This window comes from Mus caroli, chromosome 11, assembly GCF_900094665.2.
Source record: "Mus caroli chromosome 11, CAROLI_EIJ_v1.1, whole genome shotgun sequence".
Lineage (NCBI taxonomy): Eukaryota > Metazoa > Chordata > Mammalia > Rodentia > Muridae > Mus > Mus caroli.
The window spans coordinates 71,413,098-71,427,485 of NC_034580.1; the positions used below are offsets into that span (position 1 = coordinate 71,413,098).

General features: G+C 50.4%; 1 protein-coding gene across 4 annotated transcripts in view; it reads right to left on the reverse strand.

Moving 5' to 3' along the window:
- Abr (ABR activator of RhoGEF and GTPase) overlaps positions 1 to 14,388 on the reverse strand; it is a 196,143-nt gene that overhangs the window by 50,448 nt on the left and 131,307 nt on the right. For all 4 annotated transcript variants that reach the window (XM_021175886.2, XM_021175889.2, XM_021175887.2 and 1 more), the window contains 3 exons: positions 12,636 to 12,821; positions 6,393 to 6,500; positions 2,599 to 2,659 (listed from right to left, as the gene is read on the reverse strand). In XM_021175886.2, the coding sequence (XP_021031545.2) occupies positions 2,599 to 2,659; positions 6,393 to 6,500; positions 12,636 to 12,821 (355 nt within the window). The remainder of the gene's footprint in view (positions 1 to 2,598; positions 2,660 to 6,392; positions 6,501 to 12,635; positions 12,822 to 14,388) is intronic.

The window sequence follows — 14,388 nt, forward strand, 5'->3', positions numbered from 1 at the left end:
GTCACCTTAAGAGTCCATCTGACAGGGCCGTGGAATGAATCCTGCAGTTTTGGTCAAGGGGGATCAGGTGTGTGGGAGGAAATCAGGCAAGGAGAGGTAACCCCCCATCCCCGGTGCTTTTGTGGCCCTCCCCCACCCTCCTCCACCCCCCTGGCTTCTGAGTGGTCCTCTGTGCTCCACAAGCCCCCACCCCTTCTCTGTTCCTGGGCTCTGCAGCGCTGCCCATTTTCTACTCCTGTATCATGCTTTCCTCTCTCTTCCTGGGATAGGTGCCACCCAACACACTGTCTTGCTCATCTTTCTCCCTCCTCCAGGAAGCCTTCCTTGACTATACCTTTATAAACACCAGAAGTCAGAATACTATTATGAACAAGCTGGTCTCCTATCACGTGTCATGGAACTGCCTTACGTACACTGTTTCCTGTCACTAAAAGTGAACACAATTTTCACTAGCTCAATTTTATGGTGCAGAAATTCAGGCACAAATTACTTGCCTGGAATCACAAAGCTGTGAAAGATATATGGGATTTGAATTTTGGTTCACCCATGCACTTATAATTGGACTGCCTTCCTCAGAAGAGAGTGGCCAATGGAACTCCACATATAAGAGTTCTGGAAAAGACTCCATCTACCCAGGTGAGTGCTTGCTGCAGAGCTAGTTCCTCAACCTACTCCCCACTTTGAAGCAGACTTCAAAGATTATGGAATCATGGGGACCAAAGAGACCCTGGGCTCCAGGTCTCAGGTCTGCTTCATCAGGACATTCCTTCTAGGGAGGGAATGGGGAGCAGAGAGCTGATCCTTTCTCCTTGTTAGAAAATCAGCACAGACATGCAACTGGCCCCTCAACCAGGCCCTGCATTTCTTCCCTGACCTCTGACAGGCCATCAAGTCCCACTGTTCCCTGGGTTCCCCCAGCCTGTCAGAGTCAGCTAACTGGCAGCACAAAGGCTGTCTCCACCATGAGCACCAGACACAGAACAAGCCAGGGAAGATGAAGGGACCGTGGTCCTGAACAGCTCCCTAACATACAGGCCTCTGGGAAAGAACTGGAAAGCTCATCTACCATCTTTCCTCCAGCAAACTGCCGCCCCCCACTCGGTTCCTGTGAGAGGAGCCCCAGGTTACCACGGAGATAGGCAAGCAAAGTGACTGAGAAGGGTAAAGACAAAGCGCCTGGTAGGAGGGAAGAGGAAAGGTCCTTAACCAGCCTCTTTGACATACATGGGCTTACACGAGCCCCTCATTCCCCGCCAGAGGTGGCTTAGGTCACCCCTAAGGCACTTCTTGCCTTAGAGAGTAGTAGGGCCACCAGGTCTGGATAACTCCCTGCATGCACCTCTTCTGTTTCCTATGAGAAGGAGCCTGGCTGACAGCATGCACCTGTCCCAGGACACCTCCTCTCCCCAGCTGAAGGAGTGGCACAGAGGATGCTCCAGGTTCCTTCCACTGAAGTGGGTGTGTGACCTTCACAAAGCAGCAGCCAGCCACACCCCCTTCTCACGCGGACCTTCTGCACTGAGTGCTGGGACCTGGGCTCGGGGTCTTTAGGGGCTGGAAATGCTGCTCCTGAAACCAACCAGCTCCTCCCTGCTCTCCCAGAGCCACCAGAGAGGAGGCAGCATGTGCACAGAGCACACAATACCCTTGATGCTTAGCATCCTCCGTGCTTGCGGAAACAAAGAAACTCCCAACTTCTCCCTCCTGCCCCAGCTAGCACTCTCTTGCCTTGAGGTGCAGCTCTCCAGACTCTGTCCCTCTCTGCCTGCTCCCAGCTGCTCCTTGCCCCCCACCTCAGGCCTGAGAGGACAGCCTGTCACTTTCCTTAGCCTCTTCAGGAAGTTGCTCAATGCCTCTCAGGCACACACATGCTAAGCCACCAGTTCTACACACTGCCTCCGGAGGACCTGGACCTTTCTAGTCTGGTCCTTCCATTTCAGAGATACTCAGCACAGCCCCTGGATTTCAACTCCAGGCTGACCACAAAGCAAATGTAAGTGGGTTCAACAGCACGACCGTCCTCCCTTCCCTGCAGCCCCTAAATCCTGCTGACCGTATTGAAGTCCTTTCTGGCCAGCCCCCAGATGGCTTAAGGCATGCCACTTCCCACGGAGGGGCGCCTGGGTTACCATAGGTGCAGTTACAGCAGAAGCGAATGATGAGCAGGATTTCCATGGCAGCCTCTCTCCTTGCAGCAGGGACCTGCAGCCATTGCTCCAGGCTCCTGGCTCTCCTCAGCAGGCCGGCCACTCGGCCACCTTGCTGGCTGCTGCTGCTGCACAACCTCCAGAATCAAGCAGCCGCTTCCTTCCTTCCTTCCGAGTGCTCATCCAACAGGGGGAGGGCGGGAGTGTGGAGAGGCAGGAGGAGGAAGGGAGGGGAGGAGGGAGGAGGGACCAAAAGCTTGCTGGCATTCTAAGGAGGAGCACGTTTGTAGCTGGCCTGATGCCTAGGGAGGAGAGGCAGGCACAGGCACACACACACACACACACACACACACACAGAGTGAGGCAGGGAGGCTACCACGTTCACACAGCTCACAGTTCACTGAAACAAAGGAAGAGAACTGTAGTCCATACCACTCCCCAAACAAAGTACCTTCCATGGTGACTGATGTATGGCTGTCCTTAGAGTCCTTGGGCCCTTTCACTTTGAGTTCCTGTGAGAGGGAGGAGAAAAATCACTAACCGTGATCTGTCCAGTCCCCTAGCTTCCTTCCCTCTCTTATAGCAGAGCTTGCTGAGAAGAGGGGCTCTGAAGCCAGGGCGTAAGTAACAAGAGGCAAGAAGGCAGACTCTGAGAACCAGAGTCAGGACTGATTGCTAGAAAGTACTGTGGCAAAATAAATCTCCTAAGACCTGCCCTCTGATGCCCTTGCCCCTGGAGGATGAGTGTGGCCAAAAGCAGAGACCCTCCCACTGCCAACCACCCCTCAGGGATGGGTACACACTAGCCCCGGGAAGACAGGACTGAAGTCAATATGCACTAGGTGTGCCAGCTGACCTTTGGGAATGAACACCCCTGAGCTGTGACAGAGGGGGTCTGCACCCCTGCACAATAAGCAGAGAGGAGATGGGTCTGGAGTCCACAAGGGCAGTCCAGGCTGTACCTCCCCACACAAAGACTAACCCCGCCTCCAGCCCTGTTGACATGCCTTACTACCTCTCCTGGAACCTATAACAGGTGACCCAGGAGTGCTGGAAAGACTTTGATCATCAGATCAAAACCTCCTCCATCTGCTTTAAAGGAAGAGATGGCCCAGCCTTTGCCAACAGGACAGTGGCTGCCACTGGAGCTGAAATGTAATCCTTATTGAACCAGAGCCTAGCTAGAAGAGTCATGTCCTGAGAGACAAGGGGCCAAGGTGAGGCCAAGGTCAGATGCCCAAGTGGTACTGCCTCCTCTGCCTGAAGGAAGGCAAGGCCCACACAGTAGAAGCTCATTTCCCACTGTCTCCAGCTGTTTCTAGACAGAGAAAACCCCCAGGAACTGAGCTTGGCCCGTGGGGGGTGGGGGTGGGGGGACACGACTCAAGCTTCTCTATGAGTCTGTCTCTCACTGGTGCCTGGATTCCCTGCTTTAAGGGATTTTGGTCCACACCCCCTCTGGTGCAGCCTAGAGGTATGAAATCACTGCTGCTGCAGAGGAGAAGGGCCTAATTGCAGTAATTAAGTGGCAGCGCCAGCAGGAAGCATCAGCGTCATCTTACTGAGTGAGTCAAGATGAGCTGCCACCTGGCAGAGGGCCACGGGTCTGGCTCTGTCCTTTGGAACAGGCTTTGGGGGTCGGTTGGGGGAGCTTAACGCATGGATACATCAGAGTGGATGCCGGGAGTGCTTATGCATAGATGCACAGAGAATAAGCAGTCAGCCAGGCTAAGAGGACACCGCACAGTCTCTGGACCCTCTGGGTACCCAGGGCCATAGCAGAGCCGCTGTGAACATGCACCAGGGAGACCAGTTCATTCCCAGAGACGCTGGATGTTGAGAGGAAGCATCGGTTCTGCAGACTTATGGCTTTTACCAAGAGGGACGTCCCCACCCTTGTCCCGTCTGTCTTCCCACAGGGTCCCACAGCTGTCTGATCCAGGGGTTTGAGAAAAGAGGTTGAGCTTCTTCTCAAAAGAGGCCTTCTCTCTGTGCTTCCTTCCTGCGTCCTTCTAGAAACTGAAAGGGGCACGTGTTTCCAGAGGTGAGGCATCAGCTCCATGTGCCTGTACACCACACCTCCAAGCTCCTATCTGCTTCTCCTAATAATCAAATTGGTACAGTCCCCCCCACCCTTTTTAAATTGATTTTTATTTACCTATTCAGGCACACACACTCTCTCTTCTCTCTTCCTCTCTCTCCCTCTCTCCTTCCCCCCTCTTTCTTAAGACAGAGTCTCAATATCTATATAGCCTTGGCTGGTCTAGAAGTGGCTACATAGACCAGACTGGCCTTAAACTAACATAGATCCACTTGCCTCTGCCTCCTGAGTCCTGGGATTAAGCTCTCATAATTACATGTTCATCTCCACCTGCCCACCTGCTTCGTGATCTCTAGACTGATTGTGGCTTGGGTAAGATCTGCAATCCCAGCAGTTTCGAGGACTCATGTGTCTCCTTTTTGTAGCACTAAAGCCAAGGGAAGGGGTACTTCAAGGCAAGACTTCCAAAACTACAGAAGTACCCCCTACCCCTAGCTTCCTCTAAATTGGAGGCTCTCTTTCTTGTCCTGAGCTCGGATGGGTGCTGCTTCCAAAGCTAGTGGCTTGGCAGTGTCATGGGAGCCTCTGGATACAGGATGAACTGAACTGAGGAGTCCTAGCCTCTCCCTGCCACTTCCTGGATAGATGCACCAAAGCCACGTGGGGCATGGAGATGCACACCTGTAACCCTAGCACTCAAGAGGCAGAGGCAGGAGGCTAGCCTGGGCTAAATCATGAGTTCCAGGCCAGCCAAGGTTACATAGTAAGACCTTGTCTCAAAAACAAAAAACAATAACAGCAACACAAGAAATGTCAATGGCAGGTGATTTCATACCTCTACCATGCATGTACTAGAGGGGAAGGCTTAGCTACCGAGCAGGGACAGGCATGTTCCTAGCCAAAGGGGTCTAGGGCTTCTGTTCTTAACTGAGCCTGGTTGACTCCATGAGACTGCAGTCTCATGTGCTTAGTACCTTCCTTTCTTTTTCTTTCTCTTTTTTTTTTTTGGGGGGGGTTTGTCAAGGCAGGGTTTCTCTGCATAGCCCTGGCTGTCCTGGAACTTACTCTGTAGACCAGACCAGGCTGGCCTCGAACTCAGAAATCCGCCTGCCTCTGCTTCCCAAGTGCTGGGATTAAAGGCATGTGCCACCATTGCCTGGCTTTGCTTAGTACCTTTCAAAACTACTTTGTCTAGAGTTTCTGATAGGGGCTGAAGAGATGGCTCTATGGTTAAGACCTCTGGCTGCTCTTCCAAAGGTTCTGAGTTCAATTCCCAGCACCCACATGGTGGCTCACAACCATCTGTCATGGAATCTAATGCTGTCTTCTGGTGTGCCTGAAGTCAGCTACAGAACTCATATACATAAAATAAATAAATAAATAAATAAATCTTAAGAGTTTCTGACCATAAATCAAAAGCCTGTCAGAATATAAAACTCCTGTTCCTGACCCACCCTCCCCTCTTGAATCAGCAGATCTGGGCCATCAGGGTACACGCCTATAATCCCAGAACTGGGGAGACTGAGGAAGGCAGACTGGCCCAAGCAGCACAGAGTGAGAGAGGATGCGCAGGGAGAAGAGAGAAGAAAAGGGTTGAACTCTGAGCCTGGACATCTGCGTATTAAATAGTAGCCCTGGTGATTTCTCTTTTAAAATTATGTGTACACGTGTGTAACATATGTGTGCATATGTCCACATGACTGCAGGTCTGAGGAGGTCAGAGGATCAGATCTGCAGCTGGGACCACAAGTGCTCACTCACCCAACTTGAGTGCTGGGAACCCAACTTAGGTGTTGTGCAAGACAGTAGGAGCTTTTACTTGCCAGACCAGACCATCATCTTTCCACCTCACCCCCATCAAGTTTTGAGATGAGCTGGGCAGGTCCAAATAGTTCACTCCACAGGAGAGGAAACAAAGGTCAAAGGTTGGGAAGTCACTTGGGAAGAAAGTTGCCCCCCCCCCTTATTTTCTTTTTTCCTCCTCCGTGCCACTTTCTAATCTGAAAAAAATTAAGTCAAACCAATCGATATTCTTATATTAAGAGGAAAAATGTCAGTTGCAAGAAAGCAAATGTCAGGCTGAGCATTATTGTGGTGGACAGCTTCCCTGGGGCAAGAAAGAGAGGAGCTCCATAGACTCAGAGGCTTCTCAGCCAGTTACCAGGGCCCAGGGTGGATGGGGGGCTGTGGGGAGAGCTGCCTACCTCAGAGATCTTCTGGAACTGGTTGTTGGACTGGCTGCACTTCTCGGCTGTCTCCAGAGCGACTTTATAGTTATCCACGAATGCTTTGTACACGCCAAGCTGGCTGGCCTGCAGGGTGGAGACAGAGGAAATGAGGAGGAGCAGGGGGTGAGAGTGGGATGGAGAGAGGGGTGGTGAACGGCTGAAAGCGGAGCTCCTGGAGCCCCCTTAGCACTCAGAACCTCTAACTCAGCTCCAAAGGGTTTGCCGGAAACCAGGGGAAAGGCCGAGATGAACATATTACAGTATCCCTTTGAACTTGACAGTTTCCATGGAAACTGGCTCAGCCAATAAGGGTAACAAGGTGGTACTAAGTGGGGAGGGCAGGGCAGGGCTTTGTTAGCATGCCAGAAATTCAACTTATCCCAACACTTGGTTTTATGCACTGTTGTTCTTTGTTTTGTGTTTTGTTAGTTTTCCCTTTAGCACCATCAAGGTCTCCCAGGGAGGGCTCAAAGCCTCTCAGTGCCTTACACCTCTTCCACATCTTGTAATCAAACAGAGCAAGGGAGACAGCAAGGGTTGGCACATGTAGCTTGCTCAGCCCCTGCTCCGTACCGAGTCCCTAAGGTCCTGTCCCACCTTCTCAGCCTCCAAGGAGCTAAAACCCCTGCTCACTATGCACCTAATGCCAGCTGGACCCTAACGCCTGTCTCGACAGGCAAAAGCCTCACTGCCCTTAGGATGCATGGATGGGCCCATCGTCCTTCTTCTAAAAGGAAAACTGAGACTTGCTAACTTAATTACTTCAAGTATTTATGACAACCCTTCTCTGGGTTAGGTAAAAGTATTCCTCCTGAGAGAACAAAGAGATGGCATGCAAATTCAAGCTATACAATGTGATGCCACGCCCATCTGAAGAGTCAAACTTTAGAGTCTAATGGCGCTGCGCTTTGGTTCCCTCAGACACAATTAGCTTGTCAATAACTAATCAGACTGACCACAGGCACAACTTCAGCCTAGGGCTTAGCAAGTCTACCATTAACATAAACCACAACCTCATGTTGTCTAACACAGTGGTCATGAGTCACCCATGGATACTGAACAGGTACAACATGGCCACTGCAAACTGACCCATGCATGCTACATGTATACACTCCACACTGGGAGCAGAGGCAGATAGGTCTCAAGGCTAATATGGTTTATATAGCACCTTCCCCAGCCAAGAATATACAGTGAGAACCTGGCCCAACAAAACAAACAAATAAAACAGCAACAACAACAACTCCACACTGGATGCCAAAGACCCAGCATATAAAAGAGTTTATAAATTATCCCCTGCATACACATATCCTTTTTTATCTTTTTTTTTTTTGAAACAGGTTTCATGCACTCCAGGCTGACCTCAGACTTGCTATGTAGTTGAGGATGACCTTGAACTCCCAACTCACTTGCCTCTACCTTCTAAGTCCTGAGTACAGTGCACACCACCATGCCTAGCCTTCCCGGAGATTGGTTTTTAATTTAATTTACTTTATTTTGTATGTGTTTTGTTTACCTGCATATATGCCTGTGTGCCATGTTATAGGAAGTTGTAAACCACACAACATGAGTACTGGAAACCAAATCTGAGTCTTCTATATGAGCAGGAAGCACTCTTAACTGTTCAGCCATCACCCTAACCCTTTAAACATTTTATTATCTGTATGTGTATGATGGGAGTGTGTGCAAGTACCCATGGTGCTGTAGCAGCAGGCAGGCCTGGAGACAATTTTCTCTCAGGGGCTGGAGAGACGGCTCAGTAGTTAAGAGCACTGGCTACTCTCCCGAAGGACCCAGGTTCAATTCCTAGCACCCACAAGGCGGCTCACAACTGGCTCTGACTCCAGTCCCAGGGGATCTATAACCTCCTGTAGCTTCAGCTGTCAGATGCCTGGTGCACAAACATGCATTCAAGCAAATGCTCATATACATAAAAGCACCAGGAGTCAGCTATATCCACCACTGTGTCATCCAGGGCTTGAGCTCAGACCATCAGCTATTAGCCACTGAGTCACCTCACCAGCTCTGTATGCTGTGTGTTCCTCTCCATTTCTCTCTGGTTTTATGGTACTGCCCAGATAGCCTCAAAGGCCTGCGTTCCAGTGATCCTTCTGCTTAGTCTTCCTGGTAGCTAGGAGAACAAGCAGGCATAGCCACACCCACCTTGTATTTGTTTGTTTTCTGGGTTCCTGGAGATAAACCCAGAGCGTTGGGGATAGAAGTGACCACACTAGCTAGCACGAGCTACTTCCAGTCTTTATTTTTACTTTTAAAAACTGTGGTTCCTGATTGGGAACACAGCTCAGTGCTAGAGTTTTCCTATATGTGTGAGGCCCTGGGTTCAAACCCAGCATTACTAAAAAATAGCAACAACAACAACAACAAAATGTGGTTACTAGGACATTTCAAATTATATATACGGGACCAGCAAGACAGCTCAGCAGGTAAATAGCTTGTTGCATTGAGTTCAGTTCCTGAACCCAAAGAGAGAATCAACTCCTGAAAGTTGCCCTCTGACCTCTACACATGCACCATGGGTGCCCCCCCACCCCCAATCTACACTCTCTCACACACATTAATAACCAATGAAATACTTAAAAACTGGATGTGACTCACAACCTATTTCCATTGGCTAGCGCTGCTCTTGAAAACCCTGGATATGTCTGTACCCCGGGAGACCTGAGCAAGGACACTCACAGTAGGAGAGGTGGCGCGAATGTTTTCAAGCACAGGAACTCGGACAAACACAGCTCAGATGAATGAACACGCTCCTCAGAGCAAATGTGACGAGACTGCAACATGTACACACGCTGGCACATTGTAAAAGTGCATGCAGTTCCATGAGGATATGAAAGCATCAAACATATAAACCGCAATCTACACAGCTCCACATCAAATCCCCACCAAGGTGCTTCGGGAGAAAAGGGTGAAGGAGGGGCAGACTCGCCTTTATTTGTAATACTTTGGTATTTTGTTTTGTTCACTGTTTATGAGACAGGGTCTCATGTAGCCCAGGCTAGTCTCAAGTTCCCTCCCTATGTAGCCAGAGATGACCGACCTTGAGCTCCTGACCTTTCCGTCTCCACCTCCCAAGTGCTGGCATTAACAGATGTGCACCACCAGGTAGGCCTACAGTTGGCCCCTCTTTTTTCTTTCCATTCTGACACAAGGTCTCACTAAGTTGTGCAGTCTGGCCTTGAACTTGCAATTCTCCTTTTTTTTTTTTTATTAGAAAGTTTTACTAGAGGAGGGGCTGGCAAGATGACTCATCAGGCAATAAGCCTGGTAACCTGAATTTGATCCTCAGAGTCCATGTAATGGTGGAATGAGAGAGCAGATTCTATACACGCATCCCAGCTCACTCATACACATTATGCATACACACAGTTGCTGCTGCTGCTGATGATGATAGTTTTATTAGGGAGGAGGAGGAGGAGGAGGAAGAGGATGAAATAGGAAAATAATGGAGAAAAGGAAAGGTTTGGTGTTTTTCTGACGACCCTCATCTGTTACACTGAGAGCAGCAGACACAGTTGTCTACTACGTTATCCTCAGATTTTCTGCTTTAAATTTTTTCCCAATGAAGTAGCAACGGAACACAGCTGCTGCAGGCGGGCGTCCTTGGGGGCTTCTGCCAACCAAGGTGCTAGTGATAGACACTGCTCCTGTGGTCCCACAAGATCAATCTGTTCCCTAAGAATCTTTGTTCCTTCAGGACACAAAGGCTGGGCATGTGCCAGGGGCAGGTCCCTGGAGCCACCCAGGGAGGAGACAGAAGCTGGTGAGGTTGCCCTTGGGACCAGGAAGCCAGAGAGGAGGGTGTGAACTAGGGTGCTGGGGAGAGGCCCACACAGTGCAGTGTCAGAAGGAAAAGCTCCCAGGAAAGGGGCAGAGGGGTCTAAGGGCACTTATCTCCAGGGAACCCTCAGCCATAAGTGCACAGAGATGTCCCAGACACTTCCATAACCAGCACAGATCACAGTCTTCCAGGAAGGGCTCTAGTACCTTCTATTCTCTCGACTTCTTCATCTTTTCTTTCTTTGAGGCAGGGTCTCCTGTATCCCAGCCTGGCCTCAAACTCACTACCTAGCTAAGGTTAAGCATGAACTTCTGATCCTCCTGCCTTTGGCTTCCATAGTGCTAGGATTACAGGTGTGGCTAACCACACCCAGTTTTATTTAGAGCAAAGGACTGAACTCAGGGCTTTCTGCAAACTAGGCAAACACTCAAGCAGCTGACACCCCCCCCCCCAATCTCCTCTGTTACCACAAGAAAAACAAAGCACGAATACCTGTGTTTGCTACCCTCTTGTGACCCAGAAGCCACCTGTGTGCAGTGGTCACGGGCCATGCCAGGTACTCTCATCTCCATAGTTACCCGAGGCTGGAAGGCCAGAGGCCCAGCCTGCCAGGGTCATTAACTGGGAAGCACAGGTTGCTTGGAAACAGGAGTTTGGCACTGGAATGATCTCATAAAACAAACAGCAGAGATGCTAATTCTTCTCTCTTGGTAATGGATAATCAAATACCCAGAGACTTCAGCCGAAATAAACTGCCTCCAGATGCCTGGCTTGCCCTGGCTCCACCCAGGCCTCACACAGCAGGCAGCCTCAGGGTGGCAGACAGCAGTTCATGATGCTGAGAGAGGTGGTGGCTGGGAAGCAAATTCCTAACCAGACCAGTGGCGCTGAGACCAAGGGGACTCGGAGTCAGAATGATACAGACAAATTGATAAAGCTATGTAGGCTCAGGCCTGTATTCACAGCACTTGGGAGGCTGAGGAAGATGATCTGCTTCAAGCTCAAGGTCAGCCTGAGTTACAGAGACCCTGCACCAAAACCCAACAGAAATATCAAACTGGAGAGCTCTTCCATTCTGCTCTGCCTATCTGCCCTCTCAACAGGGCTTGTGTTCTGTATTTGTGAGGGCTGAGTAGAGGCAGCCCCCATATCAATCACCTCAGACTTCAGTGAACAGGGAAAGATCGCCAGGGGAAGCAGTTGGGTCCCCAACTACCAGAACTATAGCATTCTGGGAAACAACACCTCAGGAGTACCTCTTCCTAAAACAGCGGTAATGAGAACAGCGACAGCAGCAGGCGTTTTCAGGCATCAACTCACTCCTGCAACTGTCCAGGCGGCTACCCCTCTTCACAGAGAAGGAAGCGGAGAACAGGAGGGTAAGCTGGCTGTCACAGGACCACCTGTGGCAAAGCCAGGATTCAAACCCAGCTATGACTGGCTCTGGTTGTGCTTGTTCCCACAACACTTGTGGCCTTGAAAACATGGCTGTCAGGATACAGGTATCACCTTCAACATTCAAGTTCTCTCCAGCCTCAATCAAGGTCATAACGTGTCTATCCATCCACTCATTTGCTCATCTACCAGTCGGGTCCATTAGTTCTGGGAGTCTAATGAGAAGAAAATATAAACTGTTCCCAGAGTTTACACTGGTGGGCAAAGTGAAGATGGGAAAGATAGGTGCTTTTTAAATAAGTGTTCATGAGGGACAAACATGGGGCCTGGAAAGGCTTTTCTGAGGTCATTCCAACTTAGGGACTGATGGAGAGAAGCCAGGTAAATGGGGAAGACCATTTACGGTCTACAGAGGTCAGGAAGTGCCTTGGTCTAAGTGGGCTCAGGCAGAGCTAAGGGGGAGGGTGTCATGGAAGTCTTAGCAACAAAAGGACTTCTGTGAACATCCTCCAACATTAAACCTGTGCTCTTCTCCTGTGAGCAGCAGCAGGTAACACCGGCTGCTGATACACTCTACTCTAGAACCAACTGTTAGTTAGGACCATATCCGACCAACTGCTTCACTTTGTAAAGGCAGCACTCGGATGCAACAGCCTTCCAAGGTCTCAGGTGAGCGTCATCCTCCTGCAGCCTCCTCACACACTTCTCTGTCCATGGAGTGACAGAGGGACCTGCGTCCTGGCAGAGGAAACTCCATTCCAGTGCTCAAAGGACTCCCATGCAGACAAAGTCAGCATTCCCCAGGAACATTCACACAGAGGACCTGGCTCCGCCGCTATCTCTAGAAGCACTTTCAAGGCTCCACTAGGATAGGGGCTGGGGTTGAGGATCCAAGTCCAATTGCCCTAAAGAACCCAGGTCCAGACTGGCCTCCAAGGGCTTGGGAGATGACCCAGGCCTCAAGAGGGCTAGAGTGACCAGTTCTAACACCAGTCTGCCATAGAGACATGCCCTCATGGGAGACTCACCAGTTTCTGGAAAAGATGGCCCATGGTGACCTGGCTGTCCCACTGCTGCACCTTGGGGCAGAGGTTGTCGTAGAACTCCTTGTGGATCTCGTAGATGTCCTGGATCTTGTAGAAGATGGTCTCAATCTGCTGGATGGTGAGCACGGGCTGGGAGGTGGTGGCTGTGGCCTTCAGGGGTTTCATGGGCTGAAGAGGAAGAGGAACAAAGTACAAAGGTGGTGATGAATGAACCAGAGCGTTCGTTGGCAGGTCCTGGGCAGATTGTGACACTGATTACATGCAGTGCCGCCCAAGTCCTGCCTAGGCAGGGCCGCTGAAGTCAGAGCACCTGAAACATGATTTCTCAGAGCTGCTGTCACAGGTCCCAACAAGCCACATGCAGAGAGAGGGAACCTGGCAGCAGCGATCTGACACAGTAGCCACAGCACTTCCCTTCCCCAACCCAACCTTAGCTCACACAACTCCTGGCTCGTTTGTATGTGTTCACTGGTCCATTGAGCAGGTTCCTAGTCTCTTCCACCATGGCCTCAGGCCCCAGTCATAAGCCTCCTTGTCATGCTTCAGTGGGACAGTGTTACCTGGGAGGCCAGCTCTTTGGCTGTTTCCTTTTGAGAAACAGAAGGCAGTTCTAGTACTCAGGAGGTAAAACCAAAGAGAGATTCAAGACTAGCTCAAGCCAGGTCTGTACTGGAAACACTCCAGAGGCTGAGGCAGGAGGATTGCAGGCCAGCCTGGGCAACACAGTGAGAGCCAGTCTCAAAAAAGAAACCAATGCTAGCTCAGAGAGGAGCGGGTACATACATGCCACCCTCCTACTTTCCACATCCGTAGCAGACATGCAGACATTACTAAGCGAGCGTGATGATCTTTCCCACTGAGTGTGGTTTTGGTCACAAGACTCTTTCTCAATGCCTGTTGACATGAAAATGAAAGCAGCTAGTCATCCTTGCTCATCTATACCAAGATCACCAGCGTCCTCAGTGGAAGGGGCAGTGACTGTCCCTGGCAGTGACTGGGCAATGGCCCAGCAGGAGACAGGGTGTAGATATATGGACAGGGAAGGCACACATAGCTGAGGGAGAACAGCCTACAACCTTAAGGCAGTATGGAAAGGGTTTCCCTGTAGACCTGGGAGCAGTGGGGAGACGACAGAGTCAGCATGGACTCACCAGAGCTACCACTGGCTCCTTCAGTGCTATGACAGCCAACCTGGATTGGTCACAGAGGCCAGCCTTCTATCCCAACTGTACTCCATCTTCCTGATGACAGTGGCTAAGCCCAAGTCTCATATATCCAGACAATGTCCAACTGTTGACTTTCTTTGTCCTCCACATTCTACAAAGTCCAGAAACAAGACAAAGCCAGGCCCAAGAAGACCCACTGACCCTCCTGGCACTAGAACCAAGTAACCTTTAGTAACAAGTTCTTGCTAAAAAACAGGATGGGATTCAATCTTGGTAAGGCCAGGCAGTATGAGCTGCAGCCAGAGTCTGCCATTTACTAGTTGGGAGCAAGTCACTCCCCATTTCTAGGTGTATCATCTCTTCACTAGCAGGGTCATGTGTGGGACTGAAGTGGTATTACCTTCTCAAAAGAACCAATAGGAAGAGTGAATCTCAAAAGTCACACATTACATAGACTATCTAGGGGTTGGAGAGATGACTCAGTGGTTAAGACTGCTTCCTGCTGGGGCTGGTGAGATGGCTCAGTGGGTAAGAGCACCCGACTGCTCTTCTGAAGGTCCAGAGTTCAA